General features: G+C 44.8%; 1 protein-coding gene across 4 annotated transcripts in view; it reads left to right on the top strand.

The window, feature by feature from the left end:
- LOC107376291 (RNA binding protein fox-1 homolog 2) overlaps window positions 1–18,003 on the top strand; it is a 77,533-nt gene that overhangs the window by 4,334 nt on the left and 55,196 nt on the right. For all 4 annotated transcript variants that reach the window (XR_008565844.2, XM_054750740.2, XM_054750739.2 and 1 more), the window contains exon 2: window positions 10,012–10,062. Coding sequence is in view for 3 of the 4 variants with exons in the window: in XM_054750740.2 (XP_054606715.2) it covers window positions 10,012–10,062 (51 nt within the window). In the remaining variant the exon portion in view is untranslated. The remainder of the gene's footprint in view (window positions 1–10,011; window positions 10,063–18,003) is intronic.

Raw genomic sequence — 18,003 nt, 5'->3', positions numbered from 1 at the left:
TTTAATGATCTGAAGAAATCCTCCATCTCAGCAGAGGCTTCAATTTGAATATCTTCGTTAATACCGACCTTTTTTTTTGCTGTTTTATTTTATACAAAACTGTTTAAATTAGGTAATTATGTTTTCATGTTGAGAAAAATTCATCCAACAAAAAATTAGTGGCCGCTGGTGAAAACAGAGAATCATGCTGTGGTTGATGGGCCAGAAGAAAATGACTATGATTAAAGAGCAAGTCACCCCTACCAGAATCTTACTCCAGTCCCACTTCCTGTTTGAAAAATGCAACAGATGCTGTTGCCTTGCAGGCCGAGAGGGTAGACCTGCGAACAAATACACACAAATACAGGCTCACAATGACATTGTGACATCATATGGTACCAGGTGACGTCATATGATACTTCTTGGCCATTAGCAATGGCAGATTTAACTTCAAATGCAGTGCAGAGTTTTTACCTGAAGAAGGCACAACACTGACAGTTTTAGATGGAATGTTTCAATGTTATCTAAGATGCAATAAAGTGCCAAAATTGTGACTACATGTGTCTGCAGCATGACCAGACACTCATTTTTATAGTTTATCAGCAAAAAAAAAATTTTTTTGGGGGGGGGGGCTATTTGCTCTTTAAATAGAATAATTCATGAATAAATACAAAAAGACAATCATTTCAATAAGAACAGTGGCTAGTAAGCAGGTGGCTTCAGTTAGCTTAGCATGCTCACTGAAGTGAATCTTATTCATGAAGTTGTTATTTCAACACAAACATGGTAGATCTTCCTAAAATGTATTCTTGCACATCTGCTTCCATCCCTGCCTTGCTAGCGGAGCCACATCCGATGGACTCCTTGCCACGCAGCTGCACCAAACTACCAGTAGGTGGCTCAGTTTTACACCAGCAAGGGCAAAGTTTCCAGCGCCCCAAAAAATTGAAATTCATCAATGCTAATTGGCCAAATATTTATTATGTTTCCCTAGTAACCATACATGATTGGCTGTTTAATTTTGCTTCAGGGACTGCTCTCGATGCCGCCTCTTGGCCAGGTCATAGTCGTCGTAGTCGGTAATCCACCGAGATAATATATATATTTTTAAAAACAAGACTGTTATTATTATTAACTTTTTTACCAGGGTTTACCGCTACACCGGTTACCGTGACAACCCTACCAGGGAGGCATATCAGTCGATATATAAAAACTGGTAATTATCGGCCCGATATATCGAACGGCCGAAATATTGGTCTACCCCTAATTTTAGTACATTTTCTTTCTCGTAATATTTACACTCACAAATGAAAAACGGTCCTGTCACTTCAGGCAGCATTTTAATTTGTAAAAACTGAAAGACTACTTGGTGACATCACCAGTTGCCAAATATTTGACCTTATTAGGCAGAAAGTGATCTGAACAGGTTAGTTAGAATTAACCAGAGAGGTGAATCGCCCGTGTAGAACAGGGGTGTGTGGTGAGTTATTTTGGTTTGAATGGGATTTATAGAAGGTCACATATAATAGTATTCCGGTCTCTCTTCAGATTCCCTGTTTAACGTTTGCTGTTGAACTTTGAGCCGCAGCACCGTGGAGTCACCCTTGACTTTTGAACTGGCAGCGATAAGCTAAAAGTTCCCCAGACGAAGTTGCTCAACTCTTATTGTCTCCCCCTCTCCCTCCCTATCTCGCGCAGAGGCGCAGCAGCTTTCTTGCTAGAGTCTGAAAGAATCATTTGATGAAATGAAAGAAGAAGAATCTGTAAATCTCAGATGTTATGAGTGTTAATCCCGTCAGAAGATCAGCTGCTCAGCATGCCACTTGCATGTTAGCCCTCCCTTTATGGTCATCATGTCAATGCTCCCCCACCCCCCACGTCTCCTCCCCAAGGCTGCCCCCAAACTGTCACATGTGCTCCCATCTCCACCCACACACACAGCAAAATGTCAATTCCGTGTTTCCAGTACAGGGGGTCGCCTGTGATGTCAGACCAGTCTGAGGGCCATAAATAATGCACATGCAGTCACAAAATGACCCAGAATCTGTGAGCCTTGTTTGGCTGGTCTTCCTGTTAAAGGTGGCTATCAGCTGGGTCAGGATAGTAAAATGGGTAGTTAACCTTGTGAAACCAACCAGCCCTGGATTTCAGCCACTCATAACCTCTGGCTATACGAGTGAAAAGAGTTTGATGGAAACTTCCAAGTAAAGGTGATGCAAGAGCTCATTTAGAAGAGCGTAGCAGATTAAACATGAGTTTAGTTTCTTTTATCCGTAAGATGAGCAGATGCTTGTTCCCTCATCACTTTGACGTCCTTCCTGACATTGTGCAGATGGAGAGACGGTCTTAACAAAACTTTCCCTCAACACCTTTTAGACGTAAAAACGCAGTCACTCTACACATTTGTGTTTCTGGAGGCACAAAAGCCTCCAGTGCTGTCCAACCTCCCCGTGTCTGTGGGACAATCTAAACTAACCCTTGTTTATGAATAGAACGGTCACTAAACTGGACTCCAGTAACAAGTTAGAAAAAAACTTTCTGCTTCTCCAGAAACCTGTGGACAGATGAGCTGGATGATTCGTCATTATTAGCTAGCCAGACAGTCGGTGGAGAGGAGACATTCATCACTAACCCCCAAATTCCACTACCTCCGCTCCGCACCGACACGAACGCCGGAGCAAAATCGGTCCCGTTGTAGTCAATCAGAGCTATTCCACTACTGCGGCTGTGCTCCGGCAGTGCGGTGCCGTGCGCCGCCCTCTGCTCCGGCGTCCGGCAAAAATAGAATCAATCCTATTTTCGCCGGACGCCGGAGCACCTCCGCAGTAAATGGACAGAAATCACAACCACCCAACAGGAAAAGGAGCAAGCGCAACTTCCGTTTTTCACAATAAATCGATAAACAAAAGGCGTTTTTTGTTTCATATGCACAGGTTTAACAACTTTTAACAACTGTCAATGGCGGCTGAAGTTTAAATGCACAAAAGTAAGCCATAAATACAGTTTCTACTATCAAAGTAGTCACACTTTGTTGATCCAAACACTGCTGATCTCTCAACACAAATGATGGGCAGATTAAACAGTTCATGCCGATGCTTCTCCCACTCAACGGGTGTTTAGATCTAACTTCCGCGTTTATTGCTCGGACTGTATCGCAAGATCTCGAAAATCCCGCGCATGCTTGTTTGCGCACCTCAGGTCTCCGCACCGGAGCGGAGCCGTTGTAGAGCGGGTACCAAGAAAAATTGAGTTCGGAAGCGAGCGGCTGCGGAGGGCGGGGGCGGACCGGAGCGGAGCGGAGGTAGTGGAATTTGGGGGTTAGTGTCCTAAAGCTGAAGCTGGGACTCCCACTCTCTCAGAAAAGGGCATTAACTGAAACATCAAAGAGCGAAACACCGGTAGCCCTGGGTGCATTTTGGTTTTACAAAGTCGGATACAGATGCTGCCGTGGAAAATAACCTTTCAGAACAACGAGGAACCGTTCATTTAGAGTAGGGCTGCACAACATATCGTAAATATATCGTTATCGCGATATCAGCATGCGCATATCGCAGAGAACAGATAAATATCGCAATGAATGGTCAGCTCAAATGTTTGCTACACATGATGCATTCTGTCAGTTAAACTGAAGCGTGATGTTTTTTTTAACTAATCAAATAAAGCTATTCACCCATTTGGCCAATTGTGTGGGTTCTCATAGGTTAGATGCCCGCCCCCGAGGTGGACGGCACTTCATTTTGATGGTTAGCAAACCCCTGAGTTAGCTGGGTAGCAAAGGTAAAGACCAAAGGTGACAGCTCATCTGCTGCTGTGGCCCCCAGATTCTGGACCTCTCTCCCCCTGAGCCTGAGATCAGTGGACTCAGTGGTCTCCTTTAAAAAGCAGCTGAAGACTCACCTGTTCAAGCTGGTTTTGTATGACCTTCTTCACCTCTCTCTCTTTATTCTGCTCTCCCACCTATTCCACCTTCCTCAGGATCCACTGATTTCCCTCTTTCCTGTTCACTCTCTCTCTCTTTCTTAACATTTTTCTTTTAAATCACAATTGCGTATTTTTGCTCATTTTAAATATATTTTTAAACATTTTCTAAATGTTATTTTATATTTGTACTTTTTTTTTGTTTTCGTGATTTTTATCTTGAGAGGCGGCGCGCTATAAACATGATATTTTCTTCTTTGTTCTGCTTTTCCTGGGATCCACTGATTCTGTTTCCCTTTCCTCACATCTCTTGCTTTTCTCACTTTTATGATTTTTTTATTTCTTTGTTTTCCATTATTTTTGTTCCCGAGTTAAGTTTTTATTTATCGCAAGTAATATCGCCATCGCAATATTAATCATTGTTATCGAACATCGCAGGTTTTCCCAATATCGTGCAGCTCTAATTTAGAGTCTTTACTTCTTCTCCTGTAGGTAAAGAAGGAGCCCTAACCTAAACCCGCTAACGTAGATGTTCTGCACAAACGCGTCTAAAGCAAGCTACAGGATAGCTGCTGTCTGCAGACGTCTGTTTGTGTCCAAAAGGAAGAATAGTGGTGGTTCTTACTGATCTTGTATCATATCAACCATCTCCAGCTGTGCAGGAACTTCAGTCAAGCCACTTTCTGTCATCAGCTCCCTTCCTCGTGGCCCGTCGTGTTAATTCCCTCTCCTTCAGCGTCGGCAGCGCTAGCTGTCACTATGTGGTCTGATTGATGTATCTCCATCGTTGCTCTCCTCCGTTGTTACTTGGTGACTTGTGGAAGCATCGATGTTGCAGCTGATAATGAGCGAGCGACTGCTGAGGCTCTCCTGTAGATCTTCTGATGAATGATTGACTAAACGGGTGGTTTCTTTACCTCTTGTGTGGCAGCAAGATGGATTATTTCCTGTTAAGAAAAAACGTAACTGTAACATTTTAGACTTAATCCAGCAGAAAACACGAGTTTAAATGGATTTAGAGATATTGTGACAGCATTTACTCTCACAAAATGTCTCGTAATCGGATCCCCTTGGTTGTGATTCAGCCATATGCTGTTTTAAGTCAGTTGGCTCCAGCTGTTCAGTAGCTGGGTTTCTGCTCTTACTTTTCATTTGCATTTAGGCCAGTGTGTCTTCCTGTGGGCTTTTCCTGCTGGCAGCTACAGACATTTAAAGGATACTTGTTCATTTTTAGTTGGAATGCCACTGATTTAGTCACATGCAACACTTTTGCAAATGTTGAAACTCCTCAGTTTAGTCACCAAAAGTCTTAATTATCTTATTTTTTGTTTGTTTTGCATGATGCCTTTATTTTATTTTATTTGCAGAAAAGTTGCCAGCTCCTCCCTTAGTTGTCTCAGATTTCCTGCTCCGTCTGGGTTCCAGACACCTCGACCAGCCAGGAGAATATTCATCAGAGCTGTCAGACATGTTCAGCCACTCGTACAAGGACATTAAGACACTTTGGAGAACATATGAAGACATTTTTGAAACTCATTTGCAAATGCTGTTTGTATTTTGTTCCCACTAGTGGCAGCTCAGTGCGAAGCTTTAAGATTTGATGAAACAAGTGTCTGCCTGAAGCCATGCTACATGTGAATATAGCTCTGAGAATCATCAATTATAGTGGCTGTAGAGATCCATCGAACCTGTTGTTTATTAAATATAAATTACTGAAATTTAATGATTCAAAAGACTGGAAAATTTCACAAACCATGTATAAAGCCAGTTTAGGTACTCTGCCAACAAACATTCAGCGGATATCTGAAAGGAGAACTAGTAATGACATGCTGAGAGAAACGGACGTGTTTACAAAACCTAGATTTAGAACTGAAGTTAAGGAGTGGGATATATCTGTAAATGTGTTAAATTAGGGAATAACCTTAAAAGGGAAATAAAAAAACTGTCATTTAATATATTCAAAAATGTGTACTAAATAATAATGAAAATGTTAATTAAACCAATTATCATGATCGCTCTGGAATTAAGAACAGAAAAAGGTTTTAAATTGATCTGTGTGTGTGTGTGTGTGTGTGTGTGTGTGTGTCTGTGTGTGTGTGTGTGTGTGTGTGTGTGTGTGTGTGTGTGTGTGTGTGTGTGTGTGTGTGTGTGTGTGTGTGTGTGTCTGAAAAAATGGAAATTGTATATAAATAATTTCTTCTGGAAAAGGGGGCAGAAATTATGTTTTTCTTTCTGCTCCTTTTCGTTCAAATTTGATTTTTTGTTGTTTTTAATTTTGAATGAAATAAACGAATAAAAAAACACATAAAATATATATTATATATATATATAATATATTATATATATATATATATATATATATATATAATATATTATATATATATATATATATTATATATATACTATATTATATATATATATACATATATATATAATATAGTATATATATATATATATATATATATATATATTATATATATATATATATATATATATATATATATATATATATATATATAATATAGTATATATACATATATATAATATATATTATATATATATATATATATATATATATATATATAATATAGTATATATACATATATATAATATATATATATATATATATATATATATATATATATATATATATATACATATATATAATATATTATATATAAAAAATGGCTTCTAGTCGTTGAGTCAACCCAGTCGCGGGGCAGGATCTACGGTTGTCTTTGAAACTGCCTCCACTAGGACCAATTAGAGCAACAACCAGCCGATGTCCCCACCACTACGGATGTCAGTCAACAGGGCGGTCTGCCCCACGCTGCTGAAGCAGAAGCAAACACATCCTTTTCTAAATAAATGACTTCATGACTCGTTCTGCTAGAGTCTCAAAGAACAGCTCGAGTCTAAGATGTTCAGAGTTGATGCCAGAGCCGTTTGAAATGAGCGCCGTTCCTTAGCTGACGCCATTTTTGTAGTTTTGCTCCGTCACAGCTTTGGTGCTAATCGCTCCAAACGTCTCTCTACAAACGCAGTGCCATGATTGGCTGGATCTAAAATACTTCGGTCCAGTGGGGCGTTGGTACGTTCGTCTGGTGGATTTTTGAAGTTTTCGCCCCAACAGCTCTGCTGTAGTTTGGTGTGATGGTTGACGGTAACAGGTGGGACTTTTCTCCTAAAGTTTGGTTTTGCTTCTGCGGTGTCAGCCCCCCCTCAGGCGGTTCCTTTAGATACCAGCAGAGGCCTGCAGCAGCCTGCCTAATTACCCCCGTCACCCACCCTCCCCCCCACCATCTGTTGACCTCATGTCGTTTCTGCCTTCCTTCACCACCGCTGCTCCCCTTCTTCCCTCCTCCTCTCTCGCTCCTACTCGTTTGCTCCAGCGCCTCCCAACTTCTTTTCCTTCTCCTAAAATAGCGTTCTGGAGAGGGAGAAGGAGGGAAACGCCCTTTAGACTCTGAGTTATAGATGGAGACAGAAGGAGGGAGAGTGTGTTTATAAACTGCTCTTTTCTTCGTCTGATCTTCTTCAGAGCACCCCCCCCCCCCCCGGGACTAAATGCAAGACCTTAATGGATCCTTAAACAGTGAAGTGACGCGGCCGGTTACTGGTGTGTGTGTCTGGCGTCACTCTGGATGGTGCTTTTTGAAAGCATGCAAACACTCGTCGGATACACTCCAGAGCGAACCAAAGATACGGGAGGAATAAGCGTCTGTTTTTGTGAGTTCAGGACCCCCCCCCCCCCCCCCTTCAGAAAATAGAAATCACATGGCATTCTTCACTTATGACTCATTGTCTTCCATTTGCAAATGTTTTCTTTCTTCTTTTACTCCCCTTTCTTTGCTTTGGCCATCTCCCTGCCCACATTCCTCCTCCTGTGTCTGTTTTATTTTCATCTCATTCGTTCTTTTTCATCCGTGCTTCCCCCGTCTCTCCGTCCAGCTCCCCTCCTCCTCTTCTGAAGACAGATTGATTCCAGATGTTGCTGAACTCTCCCCTTCCCTCCCTCCTCGTGTGATGCAAACTCCTCCTTCTCTTTCTTTATTTTCCCCAAACCGTTCTCAGTAGAACCAACAGTCTACAATTTGATGGCCAGGGACCATTTTGGTTGACATTTCACGAGCTGTCTGCTTTTCCTCCCCACTCTCACGGCTAGTCTGCTGAACTCCAGCGTGTCAGACCCCACGACCGAGTCGTTGTTGTAAACAAAGAAGATGCAACACAGAGTGGACTTGAGATTTGGCTCCGCAGACTCATTAAACTTGATTTTTTTAATCTGTGCAGTGCAGATCATCAGCAGGGTCATCCTCTGCTCAGTAGAAGCCTGTCCGTTCCTCTTAAAAATGCTGTGCACCACGGAGAATGTTCCCCCTGGGGACGAGGCACGAGGGGGAAATTGGTTCCAGATGAAACAGGAAGTGAAGAGAGGAGACAAAGAAAGGGCTGTTTCAGACGGGGAAAAGGGAGGACGGGCCCCCAGTTCACTCTCACACACACACACACGCACGCACGCACGCACGCACACACACACACACACACGCACGCACACACACGCACACACACACACACAAAGCTGTCTCATGCATCGAAGAAATATTGTTTTTCTCCACTTTTCTTTGCATTTGGCTCCGTTTCACAACATTTTTCTTCTGTTCTCGCCGGGCTTTCCTGAAGCACACTCTGTCTAGACTCTTTCCCGCTGATCAATGCACCCTGAGCACGTCTGTCTTCACACCTAACCTCTGAGCCCCGACATTCACAAACAGTGGAGTTGCACAAAACTCACTTTGAGCAGGGAAACCGTTTTTAGAACCAGATTGGCGTGGATCAGTGAGTTCAGTCAGCGGTGGTGTTGTAAATGAAGCACAAACAAACAAACAAACAAACAAACAGACAAACGCTGAGACGGAGCTGCAAACCTCTGTGTTGCTGAATGTTGAGGGAAACGGGTGAAGCGGATTAAAAGTGGCGCTGTTCCAACAGTAAAACACATCTGGGAATGAGACCGCATGTAATCTAGACGGAAAGATATGCCTGCAAGCCAGATTTGCTCACAGTGTTTGTTACCATGGCGACAGAGTCAGAGCTATATACACACACCCCTCTTTCAGGAAACAAACACAATTTCCCTACAATCAGGCTTACCCTACTCTAGTTTCCACACAACCTGCTGTAACCTGCATGAACTTCCTGTCGCTGCGGCCCTCCGTCTCACACACTCGGCCTTGATTGGTTCGACGAGTGCAGCTAGGAACGAATTCCCTCAGCGAGCGGCTTGAGGTCAGGACTAGGAGGTTAAGTCAGCTGACAGCCGTTCTCATCGCGGCGTCTTCACACAGTCTTTAACTGAACTCTCCAGAACGAAGGAGGGCATTCTGGGTAAGTTCATCGCTCCTTCAGACCCCCCAACCCTCCCCCCTTCTCGCCTCACCTCCCTCTCGAGTGCGGAGACGCAGATCCCAGTAGGTGCTCATGTTCCCTCTGTGAGGCATGCCAGCATCTCTCACTGCTGTCAAAATATCATTTAGTTAACTGTCCCTATTGTCCCCCCAAACACACACACACACACACACACACACACACACACACACACACACACACACACACACACACACACACACACTGTAGCGCTGCGGCGGAAGACGGCTCCTCTCAGTGGGGCAAAAGTGGCTCAGAAAAGAAAACGGGAGCATGTGAGACAGAAATAATCAAATTAAAAGTGATTAGAGAACAATTAACCACAACAGTGGTTCTCCGTGCCGGGCTGTTGGAGAACGTGTGTGTGTGTGTGTGTGTGGGGGGGGGGGGTGGGGGGGTACAGCTGGGTGAAGGCTGTGGCTTCACCAAGATCAAAAACCAACGTCCTTTTTCTTTTATCCTCTCATGAGTTTGTTTTCTTAACGTGAAATTTAACATCCCAGAAAACAGGAAGTTCGTTTGGAGCGTTCAGGTTTTAAAGCAGCAGCGTTCTTCATTATTGTTCTGTTTTCAGCTCGTCTTACGTTTTACGTTTCAAGCATTTCTGAATGTTTTTCAAACGTTTTGCTGCATTTTCTGAGCAAAAACACCCAACACAGCTCTCATCCATCCTGTTGTCTCTTGCAGAACAATGAGCCCTTAAACCCTGGTTTCCATGGATACCCACCTCACAGTCAGGTAAGAGACGAGAGCGGCGTTTGCCTGTAAATCGCTGTAATGATGAATATAAAAGTGACCGGCCACAGAAGTCCTTGACTCTCTCTTCAGTTGTCTGGCTGCTGTGAAAACTAAACGTCCAGTTCTAAGAGTTTAGCGTCCCAGAAGTATTGAGTCGCTGCCGCGTGTTTCCCACAGAATAGTCTAGCGTTTCTGCCGTGATGCGTTTGCGTCTGTGTGGACGTGTGTGATGAAAGTGTTAGGGAGGTATTTTATAATCCCCTGGGCCGATTGGAGTGAAGTCTCAGAAAGTATTCGCTAGATTTGGAGTCGACCTTAACAGCGATGGCGTCTGCAGCTGACCATCGTTAGCAAACACAAGAACGACTTCAACTCAGCCAGTTTGACAGATGTGGAGCTGAACGATGCATCAGCAGCTGAGAGGACTTCAGGATCCACCCACCATGACATTAACTAGAGTCGTCCTTAGTTGAAACTCTCCCGACAGCTGATATTTACCCACGACAGGCTAGTGTGTGACGTTTACACTTTTTTAAACGTATTTAAAGATAAAAACCATTCAAGCCGACCCGCAGCCGAAATGGGCCCTGAGCTGTGGCGTCGATGTCTCTGAGAGGAGCTGGTTCTGACTCAGCCTCGCGTTCAAAGAGCGGAGCTGTGGAAAGTGGAGGGAAATGATCTCAACTGCTCGGAGCGGCGCTCGGCACACTCCACTCGCACGTTCGTTTTTACAAGACGGCTCCTGTCCGTTCACGTCTTCCCTCCCTTCATCCCGTCCTCATTGTGACTGTGCTCTTGGCTCCCAGTAATCAGTGCAGAGGTGGGCTAACTGGCTGCGTATTTACCTTCCAGTAAGAGGTGTGTGTGTGTGTGTGTGTGTGTGTGTGTGTGTGTGTGTGTACACAAACGTCAGATGCAGCTGTGAGAGCTAACGAGCTTGGATTTTGCTGTTTCGAGTGTTTTTTGGGATGTGCAGCTCTCTGGCAGTGCCACAGGAGGGGGGTGTTGGTCTTTTAGCCTGTGCACCCCCCCCCCCCTCCCTCCCCTCATGGGAGATTTTCTTGAACCTCACCTCTCTCTCTCTCTCTTTCTCTCTTTTTATTTCCTCCCCCTCACTCCGCCCGACTCTCCGCTTGAGCTCCATCGCCAACGCTCTGTGGCGTTAAATCGAGACGTTATCGGAGTTATGAAGTAAAATAAACATTTTCCACCCCTCGTGATGAGTATCGGTGTGTTCTGGGTAGAGTGCGCTCTTGAAAAGACAGATAAAAGTAAGGAAAGGGTGGAGAGGTGGAGCAGAAACAGAAACATGATACACAAGGCTGCTTGCCTGCGGGGCGCCGAATCACACACAGTTGGGTTCTTCTGCTTGGAAGACAAAAATGCCACTGAGCTGCTGTATGTTTGAACTTCTCGAGTCATTCGTTAACTCCAGCCCGCTCCGTGTCACCAGTGCGCTTGTTTTTTTTTAAACCATTTAAAAGCCATTCCTGCTCATATCTTCTGCCCTTGAGCAGCACACGTTAGGCTTCGCCAGCGCACGGGCTGCTGGTTGTCATGCAAACGGGGTTAGCCAAGCCTAGCTTAGGAAGATCGGCTTGATCGGAGCTGCAGTACATTTGTCTTGCAGCGCTCCTGTCGTGTGTTATTTATGTGTCTGAGCTGCCCGTAGGTCTGCCTGTGTCGATATGAGTGTGTTAACTAATGAAAGCTTCAGCAGGTCTCTGCTGCTGCTCTGAGCAGAGGGGCGGGAGGGGATGGATGAGTGTCCACGGCTAGCCTGACTTTTACCAAACATTGCTGCTGCATTGATGAGTTCAGAGTCAATAACGCGCACACACACACGCACGCACGCACGCACGCACACACACACACAATCTATCCACATCAGCATTTTCCCCCGCTGAGCAGAGGCGTGTACTCGTAGCAGGTCATAAGTCCCAGATGTGCGGTTCTCTTGACGATAAAGGGTTTTTACCTTCGATCAGCCAGTTTGGGATACTGATCAATAAAAGAATGAAGAAAATAGATTTTGCTGGAGATTCTAGTTTGGATGGCAGTCCCAAATTTTTGATTTTTGACTAAAACTGATTTAAACTGAAGTTGTTCAGCCGTGGATTGTTTTAATCCGTCGGTCTGATCATTCATTCTCTTCTATCCGCTGGTCTGTTAGCCGAGTTGCTGTGCAGCAGTAAAGACTTATTTTCCATATGTGCACCATTTCCAGGTGCTAATTAGCGCTAGCGCTAACAGATGTTCTGTGTGGGAAATCAAAAGTCCGAAGCCGCTATCGGCTGTTTCTGACGCTTTTGTTTTCCTCCGCGAGTCAGATCACAGCGCATCTGTATGCACATTGTCTGCATGTGTGTGTTACCGTTTTCGGTGTGTGTACTTAATCCTGAGATCATCCTCTATTCATCCTCTCATCCTCCTCACTTACAGCCCTAATCCTGTCATCCCCCGCTCGTTTTCCCACCCAGCTCTTTATCCGTTTATCTCTCTATCCCGTTATCTCTCGCTCACATCCACCGCCCCCGCCCCTCCGCTCTCCAGTCCTGTCCAGTTCCTCCCGTTTGCCCCCCTCCAGCCCCACTTATCTTCCCCTCCCCCTTGCATCCCTCCATCCCCCTGGACCCAGTTCTCGCCAGACTCAGCAGATGTCTGAATGCTTGGCATCAGTGCTTTTTCCCGCAGAGTTCAGTCCCTCCCATATGAAAATTGCAGCGCAAGGAACTGCACTCTCGCCTCTGCAAATGAAGCGCCCCCTAACAACGCAGCGTTGGAAAGTGACGGAACCGAGCCAGAAGCAAAAGGCGCAATGCAGCGAAACACAGATTCATGTTCAGGTTGAGCCCCAGGTAGTGGAGCTGCGACTCCCATCGGTGTTCTGAAGACGGCTGCAGCAGAGAGATGGTGATCTAGGAGCCTACCCACGCAGCCAGCTCCTTCACTGTCTACTGGCTGGCCTACCTACCAGTGCTTTTTGCAGCTGACAGGCTGCCATGCAATAAATAAATCATCAAAAACAGCTGCAATGCAGTGGGGGTCGCATGTGGTGGTTCTAGGCAGTCATTGCGTGGATGGAAGACGGCATCGCCTTCCTTTCCTGGTTCTCGTGTCTCCAGGGGCTTGAAGAGGCAGCAGCAACAGTTCCGGAGACGGGTTAGATGGGAACACGGAAGGATGGATGCTTTGATGGATAGGAGGTCTTTGAGGCTGGAAGGGAGGGAAACCTTTTAAAAGAGGGGCGGGAACAAGAGGCGGCAGGGGGAGCAGGAAGACGCAAGTGTGTGAATGACAGACTCGGCGCAAAGAGAAGAGAGAAGAGACTCGGGCTGGCAGGAGGAACGAGACGGAAAGGCCCAAGGGGGATCAGAGTGGCCAGGCCGTGGAGAGTGACAGGCAGCCGAGAGTTTGCGTGCCGGAGGAGTGGAAGAAGAGGCGCTCGCTAAGGAAGAAGTGGGTGGGGGGTGGGGTGGTGGTGGTGGGGGGGGGGGGGGGGGGATGAACGAGGGAGAATTTGAACGTGTGAGACAGACGTGGAGCAAAGCCATCGCCAGCTCATGGTCCTAGAGCACAGGCACAGGAGAGGAGGAGTAGCAGGAGAAGAGGAGACGCAAAGGGAAGGAGAGGGGAGCAGGACCAGGATAGTGGAGTGGTCAGCAGTTGTTCCTCTACGTCAGACCATGATGGGGCTGTACTACCCTGCCATGCTCCCGGTAAGTTCTCATCTCTAACGGAGCATCTTTTCGGTTGGTCGAAGCAACCGGAGCTGGAAAAACTATTATTTCTCATAAGTTTAGTTTAAACGGCGCCGTTTACAGTCCAGCCTGTGCCTCGGCCCAGGTGAGGCCTCTGGCAGACAGTTGGCAACGCTTTAAGCCCGCAGCAGGGCTCGTCTCTGCAGCTCAGCTCCTTTCCCTTTCTAAAGTCATACAAGCAAGTGTCTCGTTTTAAAATACAGACCGTGTTCTCGTTGCGTCATCGCTCCGTAGTAGTAAACACATAGTCTTACGTAAACGCCGAGGGTAAATCACTGTTGATGTTGTGTGTCGGACTGATTTTACCATATGGTGGGTGTGTTTGTGCCACTTTAGCTGAGACAGCCCGAGGACGAGAGCTTCTCTCCAGTTCTGTTCTAGCTCGCCTGGTTGTGGGTTCTTTTGGGCCCGAGGTGAACGTACGCAGACACAAGGTAGCAAATGCCCGCCTTGACATGCATGTTCACGGTTTGGTAATGGTGAAGGTTCTCGGTAAATCCTCAATAAGACAAAAGAAAAGAATCGGTCTACAAGAATGGAACCAAGCTGTCTTCATGGAAACAAAGATGTCCTGTTGCCGTTTAGGTTCACACTCGATACTGGAAGCTTTCTCCGTGCTGACTGCACACTGTGTCACGTCACGTCATGCGCTCAGAGGACAGAGGCGAAGGTTTTGTTGAGCGATTTTAACGTTGTCATCCAAGCTGTCCGTGCTGTTTAAATGTCATCTGTCTCTCGGATTGAGGGAGGCAGGTGGCACGGCTCGGTCCTTTCTGAGCACAGAAACCACTTCTGGAGTACTTCAGCCCCCTCAGTTAGGACCAAAGCCTGCATGTGTTCATCATGTGACACTTTCAGTATATTTCAACATGGAAAATGGGGAAAAAGTAGTTGAACTCGTTTGTGAAACGTTGCTTTGTTTTATTTCGGGCTCCACAGTTGATCACATTTATGTTCCAGTTCTAATTATGACCAAATGATCAAAACATGCAATCAGCACACCGGCAGCATCAAAAATGCACCTGCTTTATAATACGCTGTGGGTTAGGGTCTCTCTGTGTGTTCCTGTGATGGACTGGAGACATGTCCAGGTTGTCCCCCGTCTCTTGCCCAGTGACTGCTGGAGATGGACACCAGCTCCCTGTAACCTTAGCTAGAAGCTGTTGAATGAGTTTCAGGTCAGATGATTCAGATTTGTTAAATATTGGTTTATTCTGATCAGCAGATAATTTTTGGTGCATCTGTCTTTTTTAGTGTTGACTATATTGATTTTGGTGTGATCAAAGTTTTTGTGATCTGAGATTTGAATCTCTGCAAAACAACAACCCAGCCACCTGCTGGGGTAAATCCGGGCCTGCGGGCTCCTTAGATGTGAACTCTAGTGTTTCAGATGCTGCGTGAATTTTGGTTTACGATTTTTCTAGCAGAAAAGTAAATTAGATTCTTTTTAAAAACAAGCTTCAGCACAATATTAACAGAGTACATTGATGCTTGTAAGCATGAGGAAGTGACGTCATACCAAAATATTAAGCTATTTCTGTAATGATGTAAGGAGAAAAACTAAAGGTAAGAAGAGCTTTCTAATGAATTTATTAAAAAGTAAGACGCATGCAAAGTTTCCCCTTCACATTTCTCCCCAAAACATGTCATCACTGAACTCTGACACATTTACATGCCTTCTTTTGTTTATCTGTACTCAACGGTTTGCGCCATCAGAAAATGAATCAAACAAGCTTTTATAAAAAGAGAAGTTTTGCATTTAAGTCCACTTGGTGCTGTACTGCTGTTGCAGGAAGCGGGCGAATCAGACTGATCTCACACTCGGTGCGACAGCTAAGTGGATGCAGGTCGATCTCATCAGAATAAGCTGGGAGCCTTTATCCTAGTTTACATGCACATTAGAAAACCGACCTCTCAAGTGAAGTTTGTTCCACTCCAGTACAGTAGGAGGCGACATGCCCCTCTTCGTATTGGCATTGTTACAGTTTGCTTATAGCAGCACAAGCAGTAAACAGAGGCTGGCGGGAGTGAAGCAGATGGAATTAAAACAGGAAATGCACAACAGTTGAAGGAATGTACTACAACAAGCTGCAGTACAGATTATTTGGTACGTACGACCCTGTTTTATGGTGTGACGCATGTTGCTTTGTGACAATGATCTTGTCAAAAGACCACATCTGCAGTCTCGTCACTTCCTTAGTGCGAGCATCCTGCTGGTTTAGTTCGGCTGACCCATTTACACGCAGAATGTAATCGAATTGCTCCCGGTTTTATCTGGGTGCTTCAACTCGATTAGAACCAGTTCGCCTTCAGCCAGACTAACACGTGTACATGCAATTAACTCATTCACTGCCATTGACGACTAAAGTCGTCATTTGCATTTTTTTACTGTGCGGGCGTCGGAACGAGCCCCCGCACTGTGAGAACAAACATCTCAGCTCTAAAGCTGATCTTCATCCGCGTACGTCACACGTCACGTGATCAGGAAGCAGAACATCCATGTGTTAGGAGATCGTTTTGGGCCGCTGCTGTAAAAAAAAGTGAGGCGCGAACCGGAAAAGCTTCTGCCGATCACAATTCAAGCTCGAAACGCGCAGATTCTTCCTGATGTAAGAGGTGAGTCTCCTCTTTTTTTTTGGTTGTTTAGGCGTCAACATCATCCTAGCGCGCAACGTTCTGTGACTTAGCGAAGGGCTTTACCGATCAGGAAACGGCTGGCAGCGAATGAGTAAAAAACCGACTTGAGTGTTTTTAGAGCAACGCTTTGGTTTTCTGATGCGCATGTAAACGCACCGACTCATAACGGCGCTGAGTAAGGGACAGAAAACGAGTGGCAGAGATAGACGACCACAGCCGCAATTTTATCGCTATAGCAACAAAAAAACCCAAAAACAATTAAATGTGTCGCTCTGTCAGCTCAAGCATTGGCCTCGACTCCCGGAACACCCCAGCCCTGCCGGCACTCGCTGCTATCACCAACAAAAATCAGGGAAAGCCCTGGATGTGTAAAATAGTTGACACAACCAATCCTGGGTCGATCAGGAGCGCTACGAAAAACGCAGCTTCGAAGATCACATGATCACGTTTGAAATCGCAAGTTCGATTGGAAACGATTGACTGTTCAGCACTAGCGTTTCCCATCTCATTTCAATTCAATTCAAAGATACTTTAGGCGTCGAAAATTACTTCGTTAAAAGCCACATATTAATTAGAGCTAATTAGTATGTGCGTTAATTAGCAAGAAACCGTTTACTTTCAGTTAACAAACCATTATGAATGGCTTATTTTGATAAATCTGTTAATTTATGTCCTGCTAACAGTAGAATTACAGCATTGGTAGTAAGCTCCTAATAATATCTTAACAATGACTCATTCAGACTTAGTTGTCCACTAATATGCACACTAATTGGCAGCTAATTAATGGTTGATTTGTGTTCCCTATAGTGTTACACGAGAATCTTCACCCAAGGCTTGCTTTTCCTATTTGAAGCTCTTTATAAATGTATTATCACCGTTACGGCAATATACAGAAAAAGAAAAAATACATTACTGACTAATACACACATCTTATGCTTGAGAGAATGAGATTCAGCGGCTGGAGACAAAACGTTCCTATTACCGAATTAAATTGAAGAAGTTGTCACTGGCACACAAAATGTTTAAAATGTAAGCATGCATGATGGGAGATGTGTGATGCTAGCAACCTAAAATGTTTTAGTTGTATTTTTTTCTGAGAGGAGGGCATGGCACTTATCGGTGTCGAAATTAAGAGTCGGACAATATCGGTAAAAAAGCCAATATATTATTTTTTCTGACAGTTGAGCAGCTCTAACTTGATATTGTTATCAGATTCTGCAGCTTTTCAACTGAGCAGAAACGGTTGAGAAAATCTAGTTTATGCTATTTTTAAAAAGACTCAAACATACTGTGTTTCTAAAATTAGCAAAGCTCAACTACCTCTTCATTCCTGCTCTCCACTTATGCAGTTTGATGCATTTTTACTCATCCAGCCTGACCGTTTACTGTTCCACTGTGATTGTCCGGCGACATTAATAATATTCTAGTGGTAATTGTCGTCCTCCCAGACCTCCTAAATGTCACAGTTGAATGTCTGTTTCCCCTAAAAGCTGCTTTTGCAGTGTTTTCTATCAACTCAACACATTATTCATCTTCAAAGAGA

Source organism: Nothobranchius furzeri, chromosome 12 (assembly GCF_043380555.1).
Source record: "Nothobranchius furzeri strain GRZ-AD chromosome 12, NfurGRZ-RIMD1, whole genome shotgun sequence".
Taxonomy (NCBI): domain Eukaryota; kingdom Metazoa; phylum Chordata; class Actinopteri; order Cyprinodontiformes; family Nothobranchiidae; genus Nothobranchius; species Nothobranchius furzeri.
The sequence above is the reverse complement of the archived record's forward strand: the minus strand, read 5'-3'. Positions and strand labels throughout refer to the sequence as shown.